This window comes from Marmota flaviventris, chromosome 1 (genome assembly GCF_047511675.1).
Source record: "Marmota flaviventris isolate mMarFla1 chromosome 1, mMarFla1.hap1, whole genome shotgun sequence".
In the NCBI taxonomy this organism is placed as follows: domain Eukaryota; kingdom Metazoa; phylum Chordata; class Mammalia; order Rodentia; family Sciuridae; genus Marmota; species Marmota flaviventris.
In genome coordinates, this window is record NC_092498.1 from 137,397,477 (window position 1) to 137,420,283 (window position 22,807).

The 22,807-nt window shown below is 47.0% G+C and overlaps 1 protein-coding gene across 2 annotated transcripts in view; it reads right to left on the bottom strand.

Annotated features, from left to right (window-relative positions):
• P2rx7 (purinergic receptor P2X 7) overlaps positions 1-1,977 on the bottom strand; it is a 45,564-nt gene extending 43,587 nt beyond the window's left edge. The window contains exon 1 of one of the 2 annotated variants that reach the window (XM_027949114.2): positions 1,810-1,977. In XM_027949114.2, the coding sequence (XP_027804915.2) occupies positions 1,810-1,934 (125 nt within the window). In that variant the 5' untranslated portion in view covers positions 1,935-1,977. The remainder of the gene's footprint in view (positions 1-1,809) is intronic. The other variant, XM_034636770.2, reaches the window with a different exon arrangement.
• Positions 1,978-22,807: the final 20,830 nt, after the last annotated feature.

Consider the following 22,807-nt stretch of genomic DNA (forward strand, 5'->3'; position numbering starts at 1 on the left):
GATCCCTATTTTATTGAGGAGGGAACCAAGGCCCAAAGATGGGGGGAAAAATTTTGTATCTACATCCTGAGATCTCAAATCCAAGCCTGGATGTGATTACTTTGAGACTCAGAGGACAGGATGTCCAATTACATTCACAACTGTAATTTTTAAAAATAACTACCGGTTAATGGTGCTCATAAGGGATTTTGGTGCTATCCCCCTCTTTTCAGTAATGGGGAATTGAACCCAGGGCTGTTATACAATTGAGCTACATCTCAAGCACTTCTTATTTTTTTCTTTTGAGATAGGGTCTGGCTAAGTTGCTGAGGCTGGCCTTGAACTTGTGATCCTATTGCCTCAGCCTCCCAAGTCTCTGATTACAAATATGCACCACCACACCCAGCTACATTCCGTGTTTGACACAACAATGATTTGAACAGATGCAGAATCAGGCTCAGAGAGGTTAAGTGATTATAAAATAGATGTTCTCTTAGTACACTACAGTGTTTCCCTGTGTGGATACAATTTATCATTATCAGCAGCAGCAGCACCACCACCACCACCACCACAGAGAATAAGGCATTTCCCTAAGGGAAATGGAAGTCAAACCCAAAGACACGCCACCCCATGCCCACTAGGTTGGCTATAATAAAAAGGCACACTAGTAAGTGTTGGTGAGGGTGTGGAGAGACTGGAATCCTCACATTCTGCTGGTGGAAATGTGAAGACATGTAGCAGCTGTGGGAAACGGACCATCTGTTTCTCTGAAGGTGAAATGTCATTAGCATATGATCCAGCAGTCCCACTCCTAGGTGCACATCCAAGAGAAATGAGAACACACCACCACACCTCAGACACAAATGTTCATGGTCGCATTATTCGCAATGGCCCCAAAGAGAAACAACCTTAATGTCCATCGACTGATGAATGGATAAATAAACGTGACCTATTCATGCAATGGACTGTTATTCAGCCATTAAAGAGCATGAAGTACTGATACATGCTACAACATGGATGAACATTTGAAAACATGGTAAAGAAAAAAAGGTGGGTCACAAAGGACAACACACTGCATGATTCCATCTATATGAAATATCTAGAATGGGTAAATCCACAGAGAAAGAAAGTGGATTAGTGGATGCCTGGAGCTGAGGGGGTATGGGAGGCGGGCTGGATATGATGGCTGAGGGGTGTAGGATTCTTTTTGGGAGAGGAAAATGTATTAAATTGATTATGGTGATAATCGCACAACTCTATGAACACACTAAAAACTACCGAGTTATACATTTTAAATGAGCAAGTTGTACAGTGTATGAATCTCAATGAACTGTTTTTAAAATAATAAAAGCAGGGGCAGGGGTTGTGGCTCAGTAGTAGAGCAGTTTCTAGACACAACACCCTGGGGTTGATCCCCAGCACCACACCCACACACGAATAAAAAACAAAACACAAACAAAGGGAGCCCACAGAGACATTTACAAGCCTGGTCCTATTCCTTCCCCTCAGCATGGTAATCCAGACGCCAACAGTATCACCAGGTGTACCTGAAATCCCTGCCTCCTCCCTGGAAATCCAGGGTGTCGCCCTGTGTTCCCACCTTCCCCAGGCATGCCCAGCCCTGCGCCACCTGGCAGGCTTGGGCTGGAGCTGAATGGAGTCCACACTCGCCTCCCTCGGTGGCTTCCTCCGGCTGCGGCCTGCGCAGCTTCCTCCAGGCTTGCTGGGAGGTCCTCAGCCTTGAAAGGCACGTGGACTCAGGATGTGCACCTGAAACGGCCCCTTGGGGTTTCCTCGCTGCAGAGATTTGCGCACCCCCGCGCCACTCACCACACATAGGAAAAGATGATCACATGCAAGATCCACTTAATAGTGCCATAATTCACGCTCTGGATCCGGGTGACTTTGTTTGTCTCATACTGGAAAACCTCACTCCAGCTGCAGCAGGCCGGCATGGTGAGAGGCTCGTTCCCTGCTCAAGGCCAGGGCGACTGCCCACTTCCCCCCAGGAACCGCAAAATGAAACGTATTGATTCTTAGTGGGATCCTTTAACTTTGAGCTCCTCCAATGACGGCAGAGTGGGGGCGGGCCCTGGCAACTGCCCCAGTTGTGACTGGGATAAACAAGAAGAACCAAGTCCTACAGACTGGCAGAGGACCCCGCCCCAGCTGGCCTCCCCCAGACGCCTGCACAAAGATGGTGTTCAGAGTGTGGCATTTTTAGAATTCTCCCTTTCCCCTCTTTCCTTTCGCTTTTTTGAACTCATTTCATTTGGGAGAAAGGGGCAGCCCTTCAAATGTCATGAGACCCAATACTTCCATTGTGCCTCTGGAAAGAGCCTAGATCTTTCCATTGCCTCAAACCCCACTCACAGATTGATTCCTTTCTACAGCTCTTTATTCAACCCCAGATGTATAGGAGCACTTCTTGAATGAAAGTGTCCCCTTTTCCTTCCCCTGTCCTTGACAATACTCTGGATGGTGGGGTACTTTATTTCTATGCTGAATCTCTCCCAATTGATCCTCTAGATTTACTCTCCATCCTCCTTTGTGCCCTGGGGTGGGGGTGAACCCATGACAGCCCAATCAGCCTCAGATCACCAGGAACTAAGTGGCAGTCCACTGTGTTTCTTGACCTTCCTGTGAGGGAGATGCCCCACCATGGGAGCCCAGGACATCACCAAACAAGGGAGGAGATGAGGCTACTGTAGGATTCCAAGGAAGGTGGAGTTGAGATGAAGTCGCGTTTCAATAGGCTCAGAGGAAAGCAGACAACTTCAAATATAGATTGCAAAGGGGACCCAGGGCCCTGTTTCCTTAGAAGCAACAAAGCCAAGATCAATGTTGAGCCTTGAATCCAGAAACCCTTTGTCTGAAGCTCTGAGGTACACACAGAGGCACTTCTCTCGGTCAGAGTGACTTAGATCCTCAGGGCAAGAGTGAAAGATTTCATTCTAAGTCATATCGCTGCAAACAGCCAAGTTTCTGACTGTGTGTGATTTCAGAGGGGTGTGTTTCTCAGGGAGGAAGAAAGCAGCAGTCTATCATAGATGGGATGGGGATATTATCACTTCATAGATGCAGAGACATATTGTTCCCTGTTATCTTTATGGCTGACTTTATCCATTTTCCTGTTATTCCAGGCTAGTAAATGGCCAGGGAGATTTTTACTTTTCCAGTCTGAGCTAATTTGTTCTTTCTCACCCAGATAAGCTGCATCAGGGCCTCCCTAACTTCTAGGTCAGGAGGCTGGAGAATAGAGGGTAGACGTGAGTCTCCTGGCCCCTCCCTGCTCATGCATATTGGTGCCACCACTCCCTCCTTACCCGGGTGCTGCTAGCCCCAGCCCCATTGTCCCTCAGTGCTTTTTCTTAACTCTGCCCACACCTTTGTAAAAGGTCCCTCATCCATTTTGCCACCTGAGTATGTGACAGCTTTCCTGCCAGCACTCTGAGTGACACAGCAACCTGTATCTATAAAACTAGGAGATGAACAGGACTTGCACTGGGCAGTAAAGCCTGATGGTTAGAATGCAGGTTCCAGAGGGCTAGCTGCCTGGCCCCCAGTCCTGCCTTTGTGTCCTAACAACTCTGTGACCTTGGACTGCTCTGTTCACTCATTCATTCATGCATTCCCAAGAGCACCAGAAACTCAGGCATACAGCTCTGCCCAGGCAGACAAGTCCAATGTCCCTCCATGGAAGAATGGATCATCAAAAGTTTCATCCAATTAATATATTCAAAGAAATGTGATTTAACCGTAAAAAGGAAAGAAGCGCTGACACATTCTACAACACGGGAGAGCTTGAGAACATCATGCTAAGCAAAAGGAGCCAGACACAGACGGCCACACCTCTTATGATTCAATAAGCAGGAAGTATTCAGAGCAGCGCTGCCGCTGAATCTTCCCCATTGTCCCTTCCTGCTTCAGCCCTCTGTCCCATTTCACCATCACCACCACTGCACGATGCTGTTTTCAGTAAGGATGCCAACAACCTCTCAGTCGCCAGATTTCGTGGATATATTTTATTCCTTGTTTTACTTGACCCCTGGGCACATTCAGCATCACCAACCTTCTATACTTCTTGGAGCAATTTCTCTGTTTGATTTCTATGACTCTCCAAGGTCCCATGTTCTCCTGGTTTCTAACTTTAACTTCCATGATTCCATCTTATCTTTCTAGAGCTCTCTTCTCTCCATAATCAGCAGTTCCAGCCATTCTTTCTGAGCATTTTTTTTTGTGTGTGTGTTCGTGTCAGTCAAGACAGGGCAGATCATGCAGCAATAACAAAGCACCTTCAGAATCTCCTGGCTTAAAACAGTGATGATTTTGGGCTAGGGATATAGCTCAGTTGGTAGAGTGCTTGCCTCACATGCACAAGGCCCTGGGTTCAATCACCAGCACCACACACCAAAACAAAACAAAAAGTAATAAAGAAAGAAAAGGGTGGGGGAAGAACTCAAGTGCAGGAAATGCAGCCCAACCACAAGAAAACCAGTTACTAGAAGCAGAAACTAAACTGCCATGCACTGGGCTTGCTTTTCCTCCTGTGTGTAGCTGTGTGGTCCCTCTTCTGACTCTCTGGACACCCACTGCCAGCCCTGGCTTTCTCTGCTTCTCTGAGAGCAAAAAGCCTTCAGAGTGAGGTGTCCACAGTTCACTGCAAACCAATTCCAGAATCCAAGGGGAGTGAATCTGATTGGTTTAGCTATTGATCTGTGGTCCAGTTGGATATGGCTATGGGTAGGGCACAGAATGGACTTGACATCTGGGCAGCCCTCATAAAGAGAGGCAGGAGGAGGGCCAGAAGGGAGGGAGAGCTGGCCTTCAGAGAACAGAGGCCCCAAGGCAGGGGCACTGCTGGTTAAATGCCCCAGTTCCAGGGCTTCTCCCAGAGGTCCCCAGTCACACCTACCCTTTCTGCTTCATGCATTGTCCACCTTCTCCTCCCTGGCCCAACTCCCAAATAAACTACTTGCACCCAGATCCTTGGTGATGTATGCTGGGGAGGAAGGTCACTCCCATTCAGGCTTAGGTGTGTCAGGAATGTGGAATTTATCCTAAGAGCAGTCGGTGGGTGTACCGGGTGTATAAAGAGGGGCATGGCAGGATCTCATTTGCACCCTTGCAGAATCCCCTCTGGCTGCACTGAGGAATGAGCAGAGGGAGCCATGGGTCTGTCCAGGTCAAGGGTACTGTGACCTAGAGGGGGCTGAAGAAGGAGACCAGTGCCCAGACTAAGCAGAGGTCCCCGGGAGGGGAGGAAGAACAGGAGGCAATATGCGCCAAAGCCCACAGGAAGAGCATGGCCAGGGGCCACAAGAGGACATATGAGCCTGGCCCAAGCTGTGTAGATAAAGCAGCACTAGTAAGCAGGCGACAGACTGACCCCAAAATAGGTGGGAGCTTGGTGTACCATAAAAACACTTAAAATCAGCAGAGAAACAAATTACTCCAAAATAGCATCTCGGAGCCATTGGTTAACTGTATGGGGGAGGGGGATGTGGTACTTGAACTTGTCAGATTTAAAAAGCTATGTCAGTATTGGGAATGTCATGGAACTACCAGAAGTGAGCTGAATCACTACACAAAATGGGACTTGCAAGTCACACACATTCTGTACTAAGGTAGGAAATGCTAAGATAACCTTTAAAATAACTCTCCAGTGGGGACACCACACCCTCCTCTACCTGGTTGGTGTTTGGTCCTTCCTCCTGTTCAGACTCCATGTCTGTGTCAGTACCAGCCGGCTTTGCAGCAATGGCATGAGTGCACCGTGGCTTCTCTCTCAAGAATTGCAATGACTAAAAAAAGTCAAAGCAATATTTTCCCCACTATATTTGTGCCTTTCCAACCCTCTCTCCCTTCGTCTCACGCTCTAATTCAGAATTTGTATAATAGATTGGTCAGGAGTCTCCTGCTTAGTGATGTCAAGGATTAGCATAAAACCAGGCACTCTGGTCTTCCTCCAGCTGCACCATACAGGTGCTGTCTGTAAGTGGCCTCTCCCACACATGGCTGTTCATATTTAAATTAGTTAAAATGAGATGAAGTGAAAAAATCCAGTCCTCCTGTTATACCAGCTGTTTCAATGCCTACACCTGGCCAGTGGCTACCTTTCAGATAGTGATGGGACAGAACACGGCTACCACTGCGGAAAGTTCTATTGGACAGAGCATGCTGTGTCTGAGGGAGGGAGGGAAAGGCAAGTCCAGTTGCAGCAGAGTGAGAAAGGTCCGTTTCCTGAGTGAGTGAGGAGGAGGGTTGCCTGACAAGAGCCAAGGGGGAGGCACCGGGCAGGAGGAGGCCGAGGGAGGAGAATTCAAAGGAGTTGCTATGGTGAGCAAGAGCAGAGAGCCAGCAGGAAAAGCAGGAACTCCAGGCAGCACTGAGACTTAGAGACCTGGCATTTGTTACAACGGTATCTGGGATGAGATGATGACAGGGGCCTGGGCCTACCCACACCATCCACTGCCCACCTCTGCACCCAGTCACCCTCCAGGACTTGCCAAGTGGTTCAGCTGGTTTAGGATTTGTGATCTCTGGTGTCATCTGTGTTTCTTATAGTTATTTACATTTGTTCCTGGAACAGTGTAAACCAAGTTACGTCCCTCAACTAGCCAGGGCCAAGACACAGGAGCAGAAGGCTGGCTGTATTTCTCTGCCTCCCTTCCCCCCCAGAGTCACCTTTCTCTGAGTCTTGCCATCCCCACAACACAGGGTAGAGCACTCCTCTTTGTCCCCTAACTCAACCCAGGCATAGGGAACGACTTGGCTCATACAGATTATTCTGGGTATAATTGCTCTCTCCTTCCTGTGAATGCTGAATTTATCCTAACCCCAAGATCCCTCCTCCACTCCTCGCCACGTGAGCCAGATCTGCGTGCTAGCCTTGGGAACTTAAGCAAATCTATCTCCTAGTCAAGACAGCTGTGTCACACAATAACTGAGGCATTCTGCAACCCTAAACACCAAGTCTGGGGATGGACGGGGGAACTGAGGCTTTCCTGCCAATGATGGAGGTCAGAGAGGCACCTGACATTTCTAGGGGATGAAGGGCCTGTGGTTTTCTTTATCTGTCTATGAAGGAAAGGTAGGAAAACAGAATAAAAGGAAACTTATATTGATCCAGGATTGGGTTTTTGGTGCAAATTGAAAACGATGTTATTTCATGTGGTTTTGTCTGAAGGAGCCAACTGCTTGACACAAGTAAAATGTGAAATAAGGTATTACCGTATGGAATAGGATATGCTGGGGGAAGATGAACTTCAGGGGGGTTGCTTTAGTGGCTTGACCCCATTATCAATGACCCAGGACTTTCTGTCCCTCTGCCCTGTCCCCCCCTTTCTGTTGAGTTCATCCTCAAAAAGAACGATCATCTATTATTCTGTCTCTACCCTGGGAGATCTTTCAGAATCCTTCTCTCTCCCATCACCCTACCCTCTAGTGCTAAAGCCAGTCACACCCTCTTCCTCTCCTGGCAAGAGACAGGAAATGACCCCGACCAGCTTGGACTGGCTGTTGAAGAGTCACTCACAGTATCCATCATCTAGGGACTGGCAGGAAAATGGCCAAAGTAAGGAGCATGGAATCTATGCTGGACAGGGAAGGAAGTAGAAGGAGCAGAGTACTGAGAGGGAGAAGGAGAAGGGCCAGGGGCCTCGGGAGCTCAAAGAATGAGGCTATAATAATGGAGAGAACAGAGGATCCAAGCCTGTGGCCAGGCAAATAGAAGAATTTAGAGAAGGTTAGACCCAAGAGAAACTGGGGCCGGGCTTTGATCAAGAGAGGTGGTAGTTAAGGTAGAATGGAGACAAAGGTCATTGGAATGAGGAAGGACAAGAGTAGGGACCAGGAGATTGGCTGGGTCTTGGGTCAGCTTCCTAGTCACCAATGTCATCGATGAGGTGGGAGGAAGGATGGGCCAGAGGATGGGCCATCTGAGCAAAAGGGTTGATGGTTGGTTGATTGGTTGAAAGTGGACATCATCAAAGAGAAGAAGGTGGTGCAGCCAGGAGCCATAAGCTTCAGAGTTTACTCAAGATAGAGGACCGTGGCTCTGCAGGTACACTTGGGGAGCAGAGAGGACGCCATGGGAGCGGGAGAGGGATAGCATCCTCTTTATAGTGGGGGGCTGTCAGGGAGGATCCAGGTCTTAAAAGAACAGGAGCTAGAGAGAACTCCATGTGCAGAGGCCACTCCCTTCTCTTTCTTCATCTCACCAGCTGGATAGACAAGCTGTCTCTGACTTAGAGTGACGAGCTCATACTCCTAACCCACAGCAAGTACAAAGGGCCCTTCCCAAGTGTCCATGAATCGCTGAAGCTCATCAGTAGCAGACGCTCCTCGTGGCCCATCTGAGACCCCTTCTCCTTTTCTTTGATAACAGAATCCCCAATATCCTTCAGGTTTCAACCCTTGGGAAACATGACCATTCTGGGTTAGGAGTGTCGTGCTAACCCCATTCTCTTGCGGGCAGCGGTAGGCAATGCGTATGAAGGCTGGTGTGGCCACTGAAGCATGAGAGGATCCCACTCCAAATGCAGGCACCTTAAGTCAGGACCTGACGCACCACAGAGATCTGAATGAACACTGTAGCTGGCAGGTAGTGCCATGACTCTTCCCTGGCTCTAGGGCCACAAGGCGTGGCCCTAGATTAGGCGGCACCCAGAGGGGTGGAGCTGCACTCCCCTGTACCTTTGTAATCCCACCCCTTGCCTCATTTGAATGGCTTCTCCCCAATAAAAGGGTTCAGCATGTGCTCCTCCCTCTCTTTCCATGGATACCTAAGGTCAGAGGAGTGTCACAGGACCCAAAGAAAAAGGAATAGAATAGACATTATGATTGATGTATGTACATTCCATGTATGTATTATATCAAAATACATTCTGCTGTCATGTATGACTAAAAAAAAATAAAATAATTTAAAAAAAGAGAAAAGAAAAAAAAAAAGAAATTTTGGGGTGGTGGGGGGCAGGGGTGCTGGGAATTGAATGTAGGTTCTATACATATGAAGCATGTGCTCTACTACTGAGCTGTACACCTTTAACTCTCAAACAGATATTTCTAATTATAAAAGTTAAAATCAGCTTTCTGTATCAAATTAGTCTTGTTTGAGCCAGAATGTTGTGACATACTATTCCCTTCTGGGTCTAACCACCTCTGGATGAACAGAAAATTGGGGTTTCGGAAGTGTACAGTGGAGGTCCAAAGCCTGGAGTAGTTCTGAGTAACTCTGAGGCCTTTCTTGACCTCCCTACTTCCCCACAATTTCAAGAACATGAAAATACTGAACAAAAATCTTTTCAAAATGGACATAAAGAATATAGTAAGATTTGATGTTATAGTCTCATTTTGCTGCTTACAATAAATGGGTAGTTCCATTAAAAAAAAAAAAAAAAAGAAATTTCTCTGTCTCTGTGTGATTATTTCATACTAGCCCAGTTCACCTGGAGTGTTTAGTTGTGGAACGTTGACAAGAGGAGTTTGTTAGGGGACTTCCAAAGGAAGAGGTCACTCCTAAGAAAGAGTCCAGAGAGGGGACAGTCTTTCTAATGCTGCACACTCTGGATAGCAGAGCAGAATGATCCCCAGTCCTCAGATGGCCCATCCTCTGGAAAGAACTTGGATGAAGTTAACTGACTCTGGTGCTACCCTACCTTGGGACTTCTGTTTTCACATTAAGTCATTTTGACTTGACTTATTTTTAAACAATGCATTTTGAGATGACCAGACGGATGGACGAACAGCATCCGTGCAGAGATAGGCAAGAGATAGGCAAAGCTGAGAGGCAGTTTTCCTGGGTTCTGGGGTGGAGCTTTAGTCGAGCACCTGGCAGGTCACCCCCTGTCATCCTTCCCTTGGTACACTTGCCCTGGCAGCTCCTGGTGATAGATGGGCCCTGGAACATGCCCATACTGGAGTGTGGCTCAGGCATCTGCTTTTGTGTGGACCCAAAGCCTAGATCCCTTTCCTTTCTCCCCACTGAGAGTTCTGCCAGCTTCTCCTGCAGTCCAACTAACAGAGATTCTGTCACTCAAATGGCAGATGGGTTGGCTACCTCCAACTTTCCGGAAACCAAAAGCTTTTTTAAAATTGTGGTCAATACACATAATGTAATCTTTACTGTTATAATTTAGTATACATTTCAGTAATGCCAAGCACATTGCCACTGTTGTGCAACCATCACCACTGTCTGTCATTGTCCATTTTCTGTTGTGATAACAAAATACCTGAGACTGGGTAATTTATAAAGAATATAACGACAAAAAAAAAATACAAGTTCATTTAGCTCACAGTCCTGGAGGCCGGGAAGTTCAAGAACATGGCGCTGGCATCTGGCTGGATCCTGTGGATCTTCCCATGCTTCATAAGGGCATCACATGACAAGACAGAGTGAGTGAGCTAGCTTGGATCATTCCTCCTCTTCTTATAAAGCCACTAACAGTCTCCAAATACCATATGAATCCGGGGACTAGGGTGGATGTGTCTCCCACCATGAGCCTGGGAGACACATCCAAACCGTAGCACCATGCATCTCCAGATTTTTTGGGGGGAGATACCAGGGATTGAACTCAGGGCACTCAACCACTGAGCAACATCCCCAGCCCTATTTTGTTATATATATATATATATATATATATATATATATATATATATATATATATTTTTTTTTTTTTTTTAGAGGCAGGGTCTCAGTGAGTTGCTTAGCGCCTCACTATTACTTAGGCTGGCTTTGAACTCGTGATCCTCCTGCCTCATCCTCCCAAGGAGGAGCTTGGATTACAGGCATGCGCCACTGCACCTGGCTTCAGATCTTTTTTTATTACCCCAAACTGCAACTTAATACCCTCTGTTCCTCTGCCCCAAACCATCCTGGCACCCACAACTTCACCCTCCACCTCTATGAATTTGACTATTCTAGGAGCCTCACATAATTGGAATTGTGCAATATTTGTGCTTTTGTGTCTGGGTGGGTGCTTCACTTGGCATACATCTTCCAGGCTCATTTAGGTGGTAGCATATGTGTTAGAATTCGACTTATTTTAAACGTGGAATAATAACATGCCACTGTGTGGATATTCCACGTTACGTTTATCCATTCATCTGTCCACGGACATTTTGTTTCTGCTTTTTGTGGCTGTTGTGGACAAAGATGTACAAAATTCTGTTCTTGTCCCTGCTTTCAATTCTTTGGGGGACATATAGTCACCAGCGGAACTGCTAGATCATATGATGATTCAATATTTCAAGTTTTTGAGGAAATAAGTGTCGTTTTTCTTTTCTTATTTAATCCACCACAGTGTCCACGTGCTCCTCACAGCATCTCCTTTTTTAACCCCAAAGCTGAACACCTTGCCCTGGGGAGAGGACATGTCTTCCCTGAATAATGAGACACCTCCTCTCTCATTAGAGCAGAGATGAAAGCCATCAAATCCCAGCGGGACATTCTGCTACGGAGCACAGAGGGGAAAGCAGAGGAAAGTCATGCTGAAGAGATGGGAATTGAGGCCACGAAACCAAGAGAGGGAGAGGAGGGGGAGGGGAGCTGGGGCTGGGCTGGGGCGGGAAGGCCGCCAGTCCAAGGCTCCCTGGAGAGGTGCTCCTAGAAAGTGCCCCCGAGTTCTGGACTCCAGAGCCCAACTGCAGCTTCCCTCTTGTTCTTCCATGAGATCCCATCTTCTACAGTTCCCTCTGGGCACCCACGCGGGTCACTCTGTGACACCCCCAAATGTACAGCACCTTCCCATCAACGATGCTGACGTGCTGGGGACTGTTTTGTTAAATCAGTGACGTGACATTCATCAGAATACCTCAGTCCAGCTCAAGGGCTCTGGGCCAGATGCAGAAGCCAGTGGAAGAGGCAGGATCGGGGTGATGTCACCAGGGCCAGGCACAGAGATGGTACCCTGGGATAAAGCAGGTTCAGCAAACAGGAAGAGAGACCAGAGCCAAAGAGCCAGAGGAAGCCAAGTTTGGGATCCCTGGAGGCCCAGGAAGGGGTGCAGCAAGGACCTGGGCTCTGGCTATCTGCTGGGAGGGGAGGGTGGCCCAGGAGCCCAGGCGTCCATCTCTGCACTGTCCCCTGCTCTTTGCAACACTCCATTTTTCTCATGGTCTCTTCTCCAGTCAGATCAAGTTCCCCTCGGCGCTTTCCTCTCTCTCTGGCTTTTCCCCTACGCATCCCCATTTCCCTTGTGCCTGGAATCGTCTCCCACTTAGCATCTGCCTGTGGGTCCCTCACCTCCGTCCTCAGCTCCACCTGGTGCTCAGTTTCTCTGACTGAGAGCAAGTCCAGTGATCCTAGGTACTGCTTTGCCCAAAGTGCACCTCTGAAATCTCAATGAAGAAAGGTCCCTGGCCATCAGTTTTCATTAAGGGAAATACGAGATGATCAATTCGAAGCCCCATGCCTGTTCCCCAATAGTGTTCGGTGAACTGCAGCTGTTAACAAACAAAGATCTGATGATAATGATGACTGGACAGAGGATCTCAGAAGACAAGGACGAGCCCACGTTCAACTACCTGACTTTCCAATATTGAATGATAGCAAAGAAGAGTAGACTTTCCAGCCATGCCCAACTTCCCCTTCCAGCTCAGTCTGAAACAACCTCCATCCACATCCTTAGTCCTGGTTCATTGGACCAGAGTGGACATCCACCCACAGAGCCAGACTGTTGGCCACTGGTGGCCAGTTGGGACTTCACTATGGAGAATGCAGATTAAGGACAAGACTGCAAAGGGATCACATAAAAGGGGAGCACAAGAGTGAAGGGCCTTTAACTGATTGTTGTCGTCCCTGGAACTGCTCTGATTCTTGCCCTACCCAGTGCTACAGTCTTTCTGGAAGATTCCATGAGTGCTGTGTCCTTATTATGAACATTGTTTGCTGGAGCTAATTTGAATAAGTGGTTCTGAGCTCACATCTCAACCCAGCCACTTCTGTGTGACAGAGAAAGTTATTTAACTTCCCTCAACCTCACTTTCCTCATCTGTAAAAGGGGACAGTAATGCTGACCTTATGGTGTGTCTCAATGATGAAATGAGGTAGTGCAGCCTCATAACCAGCTTTTATCAAGGGGTGGCATCTTTATGTCTTTCCTTTCTCTTCCCTACGGACAGTGGGAGTGTTTGGACTCAGGCACTCCATCAGTTAGGCTGTGAGCTCAACCACACGCACTACAGACCACAAGTAACGGTGGCCTAAGTAAGGTAGAGGTGGCTTTCTTTCTCACGTAGAGTCTCCATAAAGATGGTCCAGGGGTGATATGGCAGCTGTAGGCAATGAATTCATCCAAGGACCCAGCTCTAGCATCTCTAGGGTGATGCTCTCAGATGCATAGTCCAAAATGGCTCCCCACTGCCACAGTCCGGCTGCAGCAAAATAACCAGGGGGTGACGAACAACTTGTGTACCTTGATACAGCAGGAGTGGGAGCCGTTTATTGTAGGACCAGAGCGATATTTATACATTCCACACAGCTTATCTAATTAACATAAACTAGATACAGCAGTCAACCAATAAGGAATCTCCACACTTACTGGTTCGCTGGCGTTACTTCACAAACCACTCCCTCTGGCAATATGCCAGGCACCATCCAGACTTGTTTACAGACTCTAACACCCCACCAGGACCAGATTGAAACAGAAGACTGGAAGGAGAAAAGGGAAGGAAAGGGCATGTTCCCTATTTCAAGGCCATGACCTGTCACTTCTACTTGTAGCTCATTGGTCAGAACTAGTCACACAGTTCTACCTACCTGCAATGCAAGGTGGGAAATGCAGTTCTTTTTTTTTTTTTCTTTTTAATATTTTTTAGTTTTTGATGGACCTTTATTTTATTTATTTGTATGTGGTGCTGAGAATCGAACCCAGTGTGTCACACCTGCTAGGCAAGCGCACTACCACTGAGCCACAACCTCAGCTCCGGAAATGCAGTTCTTATTGTGTTGACCATGTTCTCTGCTGAAAGCAGGGATCCACACAGTGAGGATGACCAAGAACTCCTGCCACCAATACCAAGGAAACAGGAAGAGCTGGGGCTAGGGTTGTAGCTCAGTGGTAGAGCGCTTGCCTAGCACGTGTGAGGCAATGGGTTCAATCCTCAGCATGACATAAAAATAAATAAATAAAATAAAGATATTGTGTCCATTTGAAACTATTTTTTTTTAAAAGAAAGAGTTCCTGATGACATCATTTGAACATCATGATCAAGCCATACCTGAAACCTGTGCTCCAGCCTGACCAGGCTACCATATACTTTCCCCTACTTATGTTGTTGCTTTTTTGCTTGTTCATTTTTTTTGGTACCAGGAATTGAACCCAGGGGTACTTTACCACTGAGCCACATTCCCAGCCATTTTTATTTTGAGACAGGGTCTCTTTAAGTTTCTTAGGGCCTTGCTAAGTTGCTGAGGCTGACCTCGAACTTGTGATCCTGTCTCAGCCTCCAAAGCCTCTGGGATTACAGGCGTGTGCCACTGTGTCTGGCTTCCTTACTTATGTTTTTAAGAGCATAATATTTTCAGATACTGACACTAAGCAGAGGAATTAGAGTCTAAATCCCAGCTTATTTCACTGAGTTACTTTGGGCAAATTTCTTAACCTTTTTATTATTTTGCAGGGCTGGGGATTAAACCCAGGGCCTCATTCATACTAGGCAATCACTCTGCTACTGAGCTATATCCTCAGCCTTCTTAACCTCTTTAAACTCAGTTTTCTCATCTGTGTCTCTGTACTAGGGACAGGTTTCAAGATCACATTTGAGCCAGTAGGAGAATTCATGAAGAGAATATACATGAATATCATCAGCACATAATAGGTGCTCAAAAAAGTCTTCCTTCTTCTATCTTTTCATCATGTGTCTGCCCAGCAAATACCATTTGGGGCACTCAAAAACCACAGATTCTTCTAAATCACATATTCAATACAAGTTGCCATGATGTTTTGCTTTGTTTTTGGTTTTTGGTGGTAGAATGTGGACCCTGAGGTTTCAAGCAAGCGTTCAGATCCCAGCTTAAGTACTTACTAGCTGTTAGACCTCAGGCAAGTATTTTAACCTCTCTGAGCTTTAGTTTCCTGGCCTCCCTTACAAAGTAAGAATCCATGATAATTTTTTAAGTTTTTTTAATTAAATTTTTAAATTTGTTTTAGTTATACATGACAGTAGAATGTACTTTGATACATCATATATAATGGAGTATAATTTCTCATTCATTCTTCTGGTTAAACATGATGTAGAATCCCAGTCGTATAGTTATGTATGTACAAAGGGTAATAATGTCTGATTTATTCTACTCTCCTTCCTACCCCATTCCCCTCCCCTCCCCTCACTCCACTCTTCCTAATCTCAAGTAACTCTATTCTTCCAGAGCAACACCCCCCCCCCCATTTTTTGTAAAGCACTCAGCATTGGACAGGACTTTGGACCTCAGGATCCCAAGTGGCTACCATGGCATGAAGAAAAAGAGAAGAAGCCAAATCAGTTTGCATTGCAAAGGAGACAAAAATCACCATCAGTATTTAGAAAACCCCCAAGAGCATAATCAAAATGACACCATAATGGAGAGTTTCCAGAAAAAGCAGAGTGGAGAGCGCCATTTTCAAAACTCCAATCTGTCCCTGACCAGCCCTGTGCCCTGGGGCTAATCCCTTGCTTTGCTGTGTGTGGGTTTCCCTGTCCAAGGAGCCTGTCCTCTCCGTAACCCTCTGTGGCACCAGTACTGACCAGCAGAGGGCAGCAACGCACCAACGTTGACTATGGCGTCTGCGCTGCTGTTGCCTGACCCTGGGCAAAAAAATTGTGGTGAAATAATATTCAAAGAGTCTTGGTTTTATCCTCAGAGCATAATCAGAACAAGTTCTTGCCATGATGTACAGCTGAGAAAGCATCCCTAGAGGCATAAACTTAAAAATGTTTCATATAAACCATTGAGTGGTATGCTGGTCACACCTCGTCCTAAATGTAGACCATTTGAATCATAAGAGCACATCCCTGTGGGTCTGGGTTGCATAGCATCGATAATCCCATACCTACTTTATGGTTCATGAAGCACATCTGCTCCTCAATATCAGGAAATTCTCATCTCATTCTTCCCCATTTTCAGGGAGTGGGGAACAAGCTTCTAGAAGTTGTGATACTAGGCTGCGCACTTTCTTAATTGACTCCATCTTAGAGGCTGTTTAGTGGACTCTGAGAAATATTTGCTTAATGACAACAGAACTTGGTGCTTTGCAGCAGTTTTGGTGTGATGAAGTGTTAGAAGGTTCTGGTCCACATTACTGTTCCTTGCTTTACAAAAGGAATGGAGCCCCTTTCACCGTTTCAGAACCTGCCCCAGTTATTAGCAATTCTTTATGGTGCTAGAATAGTCTTAGATTAGCGGTGGTTTGCAAGAAAAAGATTGTCAGGGGATACCCTCTCCCCAACTCCAGATTCCCACACCCATACCGCAATCACAGCCCAGTCACTATTTTTGGTGGTTGTTTGATCTGCTTGTGTGCACAGTGTCTCCAACAGATTCCTGCATCCGGTAAGAGACTATAACAGAAAACCAGACTCAAGTGAGTTAAAGCACTTGAACTTAAGGAACATTCAGAAAACAGCAAGGTGCTCCCCACAGCCACTCAACAACATCAGCAGATTCTCTCTGTGTCTCATCTTCATCCTGAAGCCTTTGTCCTTGAGTGAACTCCCCACTGGCTGCAAAATGGTAACTGCATTTCCAGCCATCACACCCAAGGAAGCTAAACCCTGAGGACCACCAGACACCGTCTTCCAGCATTGCTTTACCAAAGCATTGACCCTCCCCAGCCCATTTGCTCTTGGGTCTCACTGGCCAGAAGTGGATCGTGTAGCCCTGCCTAAGCAACCGCTCACCAAGGCAATGAGATGGCATGCAGACTTCGGACTTCTTGTTCTCTTAGACTTGACCCCAGGGTGACCCTTGATAATGTCTGGACACATCTTTGGTCATCACAAGTTGGTGGGGGGCAGAGGCAATGCTACAGGCATCTACTGGATAGAGGCGAGGCACGCTGCTAGACATCCTCCACTGCATAGGAGGCCTGGCTGGGTGCACCTCTAGCACAGGTTTGGGCCTCACAGCTGCTTCTAAGAAGCACATGGCCACAGGAGAAGGAAAGATGAAAATATGAAAGAGAGGAAAGGGAGACTGGCTTTGGGGAAGGTAGTCATCAGGCCCTCACTTGCTCATAATTCAGCTGCATTGCTGCTGGCTTGCTGTATGCCTTTTTTTTTTTTTTTTTTTTGAGGGGGGGTGGTACCAGGGATTGAACTCAGGGACACTTGATCACTGAACCACATGCCCAGCCCTATTTTGTATTTTATTAGAGACAGGGTCTCACTGAGTTGCTTAGCTCCTCACCATTGCTGACTGGCTTTGAACTCGCGATCCTCCTGCCTCAGCCTCCCAAGCCACTGGGATTACAGGTGTGAGCCACCAGCCAGGCTTGCTGGAAGCCTTTTTGCTACCAGAGTCCTATGCCAGGCTCTGGGGTTCCAGAATCCTAGGCCAGGCTCTGGGCTTCCAGCAAATTGTGCCTGGCTACTCACCCTAAAAATCAAGCAGAAAAGGTAATGGTGAAAATATGAAGAGAACTTTAATCAATGTGGCTACAACAGAAAGAAAAGGGGACCCACATCCTTATGTTGTGCTCAGCCCAACCTCAAGGAGCTGATGATGACTTTGAAGATTTATAGGGAGGAAAGGAGGGCAAGGGTTGGAGGTTTGCACAGCTGGAGACTTTTCGTAGCTGCCAAACAGGTGATCTCCGTCAGGTGTGGTCTGGTTCATTGTGACTGGGTGATTGGCCCGGCAGAGCCCTGTCCATGATAAGAAAGTGGCTGTTGCCTGCCGGGTAGCTTCCATTCCCCACAGGATGCTCATCCATCAGGTCTTTATCCCAGAATCCAAGGTGCAAAGGACACAGGTGCAAAATGAAAGCAGAGATGCCAAGTCTTTAATCCTGCTTTTGGCCACCTAGATTCTTACATGAAATATCTTAACTTTTAATGCTGGATCCTTTAAAAAAAAAAAATCTGTGATCCAATACTATTTAGCTATCTGTCAAATTTAGGGCATGGAAATGCTCATTAGTGCTTTCTTGTGTAGATGCAGAGATGACTCCTAGTTGGAAGGGGGAGAGAATGGCCGGCTGGGAAACGTTCTTATAATACTGAGGAATGGACACAGTTCATCTACCCTCCTCTGGAAAGAGATGTGCAGTCATTCCACACACTTTCACATGCAGTCATTCAGTCCTCCCGCCATCGGGTGGGTTAGCCCCGACATGCAGATGGGAACAAAGGCTCACCAAGTGCCTTTCTGTCCAGGCTACTGGAAAGTCATCCCTGGAGACTGTATTCTTCACTGCTCACTGGTGGCCATCGAGCTGGAGCTGGCTCTAAAGGTCATGCAGAGGCTCTGGACAGCCCAGGTATGGTGGAGGCTAGGAGAGGGCACTAGGGATGGGCACTAGGGATGTTCCTCAGTCGTAGAGTACTGAAAAAAAACAAAAAAAAACCCTCAAGACAGTGCTTCAAGATGCCCACTGTCTCTGTCACCCACCACACTGTAGGTGCCTTTTTAGTCTCGTTGCTAAAGGTAAACGCAGCTATTGGACAATGCTTTGGTGATGTGGCCTGGTGGCCACCGTCCTTCCTCCTGTCCCTCTGGATCTGCCAACTTCATGCCAAGGCCACGCTTTCCAGGCTGCTCCCAGCCAAGGACCGAGCACAGGGCAAGTCCTTGTGCAGCCCCTTTGCTTCCCGATCTTGGATTCCTCTTAAGGGTGCCTGCCCCACAGGGCCCACCCAGCCAAAACCTTCTCTGCACAGCGCTGCCGTCAGAGGCTCCGCCCACCCATTGCTTCCTTCCCACCTGCTTCCCAGGTGCAACCTGCATGTCAGTCTCAGGCTCTCCCACCCACTCCTGCTTCCACCCAGCGCTCACAGGCATTCCCTCAATGGGTTCCTGCAAGTGGAAGCCCATCTTGACATCTGCTTTTCAGAGGATCCGGATGAATACAGAATGTGTGTTTTGTGGAATGAGGTTGACAGCCATCCAAGCTCACAGCCATCTGTTGTGAAGCGAACGGGGCTTCACACTGTCATGGCGAGGATCATAGGTTCTGAAATCAGATAATGCGGGTGTGGATCCTACCCACCAGTGGAATGGCCTGTAAGAGGTTTCTTCACCCACACTGAGTCTCTGCTTCCTCATCAGCGGAGTCAGTGATTCTCAACTGGAAGCCACTTTGCCCCCAGGAGACACTTGGCAATATATGGAGGCATTTTTTTTGTTTGTCACAACTGGGAGAAAAGGAGGTGGCTGCTACTGGTGGGTGGAGGCCAGAGATCCTGCCAAATACCCTGTGACGCACAGAGCAGCACATGCATGGCCAGGACCCAGCCAGCCCTGGCTGTCTGTAGGGTGAGGCCGAAAACCCCTGGGTTCAATGGAGACCATGATGGGACCAGCACAGGGCCACTGTGAGATCCCAGTAGGGCCGTTTGCTCGACATCTGACGTTGCCGGCTTCCCTCAGTCTCCTTCTAAACCCCATGGGGGTGGACCTGTGTCTGGTATCATCAATGACTGGACCATGGAAGGTACTAAGGAAATCATTAAGAATTGTTGAAATATTGATCAAATAAGAGCAGATCAAGGAGCCATAACTATCATTACCATCATTAACACCGCGTTTCCAACTCCTGGCTCCAAACATGAGGATCAGTCCTCTGTATTATTTGAATGAATGAATGAGAAATGAAAAGTCATCTAATCAAGAACCACTCACTTGTGTGCTTTGGAGAGAAATTGAAAACTCTTGAGAAATAGGTCTTTTCCTTTTGCTTTTCAATGAGGAATTTGGTTTGTCAAAGAAATGGCCTGAGACCTCTGCCATCCAGGCCACGGAGCTGGGGTCTGAATTAAAGTCCTGTGGAGTTTAGGACACACATCTTGCTGGCTTAGGCAAAAAAAGGAAACCGGGCCAGGCTTTGTGGGGCCATGCTGTGAAACAAGAGCTGTTTTCAGGGCCGGGGAACACGCTCTGTCCATGTTTAATTTCTTCCATCTGTCTGGTATCTGACCTGTGCTGCCCTCTCAGCCCTTGCCACATATTGTCTGCGCATGTTCCCATATAAGGTGATCTCTCTCCCTCTCCTCCCTCTCCTCCTTCTCCTCCCTCTCCTCCCTCTCCCTCCCTCTCTCCCTCTCTTTCTCAGGGCTGGACAGCAACACCACTTGCTTCCTCCACCCATTTCTCCCTCTCTGCCTTCCCTGGCAGACTCTGCTGCCCGGATGGATGGCTGCAGAGAGGGAAGGGGCAGGGGGCTGCCAAAGAATGTGGCAGGTTTATTTTTACCCAGGCTGCATTCTTTACCGGGCCTGCAGGCCCCAGCCACTTGGGGATGTCACATGTCGATAAGACAGTGGGGGTGACTGAGATCTGTGGCTCAAATCTGCAACACCCCAGGTGTGAGCCATCATCATGGATGGGGGGGGGGGCGTTGGGGGGAGCACAGACTCTGAGGTCATGGGACTTTCTCGTTCCCACTGCCCTGGGTCTGATTCCCAGAAGTACGAGTTTGATCCTTCCAAGAAGCAAGAGCAGGAGTTGAGACCCGTAACAATGTAGGATCATTTCTGGGTGAAATCCAACAACCACAGCAGAGTGAAGGGGATCCAGGTGTCAGGGTAAAGGTATTAGTTGTGCGACCTTGGACAAGGTGCCTGACCACTCTGACAGTTTCCTTGTCTGTTCGATTCTCCCCTGGTGTTATAGTGAGTCTATATTAAGTGTCTATTTTATTCCCTATTGTTGCAACAGTAGCTCAAATAATGCCTGGCATACAGTAGGCACTCAAATATGTACAGAACAAGTTACATGAGATAATACTTTTCAGTGCTTAGCACCCAAGAAATGATAACTGATCCAACAGCAACCTACTCAAGAACAACAGTGGTTTATTAAGCACCTATTAAGTGCTAATCCTTGTTAGGTGTTGGAAATATGGCAATGAACAAGACAAGATCCTGCCTTCAGGAAGTTTCTATTCCAATGGGTGAGATATATAATAAAGTAAACAAAGTTCAGAGAACCCTCAGTGCTATGAAAAAAATATCTTAAAGAAATGTTTATCGTGGGCCACAGCGCACACACATGAATGTCCATTAGACTGGAATAAAACTTTCACAAAACAATCGCCATAGATCATTTGCAAAGATAGCTACAGTCAGGCTGCTCTGTCATCAAGAGGTGGGGGCCGGCTCTCCTTCCCTGGAATCTGGTCAGCTCTTGTGAACTTGCCTTGGCCACTACAATGCAGCAGAAGCCACTCTGTGCCTGGTCTGGGCCTTGGCTTGAGGAGGCCTGGCGGCTTCCACTTTCATGCTCATGGTACAAGTACAGAGCTCGGCTCAGACCATGGAATGATGGGGGATGAGAATGTTCCCTGAAACCGAAATAGCAGCCAGCACTAAGCTGGGACAGGAGGGAAACCTGACCCCAGCAGAGTTCACAGTGGATGCCTGTGAGTGACCCCAGAAGATCCGTGAGGAGCAGAAGAGCAGCCCAGCTGAGCCTGGCTCACCCACAGACTTGGGGCTGGGGCGCAGGGAATTGTTGATTAAGTCAAAACATTTGGAGCAATTTACTAGGAAGCAAAAAACTTCTTCTCCCCTCCCTCTTTTTTTTTTTTTTTTTTTTTAACTAGGAATTGAACCCAGAGGTGCTCTACCATTGAGCTACGTCCACAGACCTTTATAAAATTTTATATTTTGCCAGGTTCCGTGGTATATACCTACACTCCCAGTGACTTAGGAGGCTGAGGTAGGAGGATCACAAGCTCAAGACCAGACTCAGTAACTTAGCAAGGCCCTAAGCAACTTAGCAAGACTCTGTTATAAAATAAAAAAGGCTGGGAATGTGTCTTTAGTGGTTAAGTGACCCTGGGTTCAATCTCTCTCTCTCTCTCTATATATATATATATATATACACACATATATATAATATATATATAATATATATATAATATATATTATATATATATATGTGTGTGTATATATATATATATATATACACACACACACACACACATACACACATATATACATATATATACATATATATATATTTTGAGACAGGGTCTCACTAAGTTGCCCAGGTTGATTTAGAACTTGTCATACTTGCAATCCTCTGCCTCAGCCTCTTTAGTAGCTGGGATTACAGGTGTGCACCACGATGCTTGGCCTTGTTTGATTTTTAAAAATGTTAATCAAGACCCACCAAATTGATTTCCATATCCTCTAAGAGGCCAGCAAGGTGACCAATACAGAGATGGAGAATGACTGGTGGGGTGGGTACTTTCAGTAAGAGGTTCAGGAAAGTCCTCACTGGAAAAGAAAACTTTGAGTTGAGATCTGAATGAGCAGAAGGAGCCAGGCTAATGGAGACCTGGTGAAAGAAGAAAAAACAGCAGTGCAAAGGTCCTGAGGCTGGGACAGCTTCAAGGTGTTCCTGCAACATAAAGGACGCCATTGTTTGGGGAGGTGAAACAAAACAAAGAAAGTAATGAAATTAGGTGAATGTCACCCAGTACCTGGGACTTCAGCTGTAGGGAGTAAAGACAGTGTGGAAGGCGTGAGGTACCCTGCTTGACCTCCTGGGACCCTGTCTACCTTTTATTTTTTTTAATTGAGGTAAGATTCCTGTGACATAAAATCAACCATTTTAAAGGAAACAATTCATTGTCATCAAATACATTCATGATATTATGTAACCATCACCTCTACTTCCAGAGGT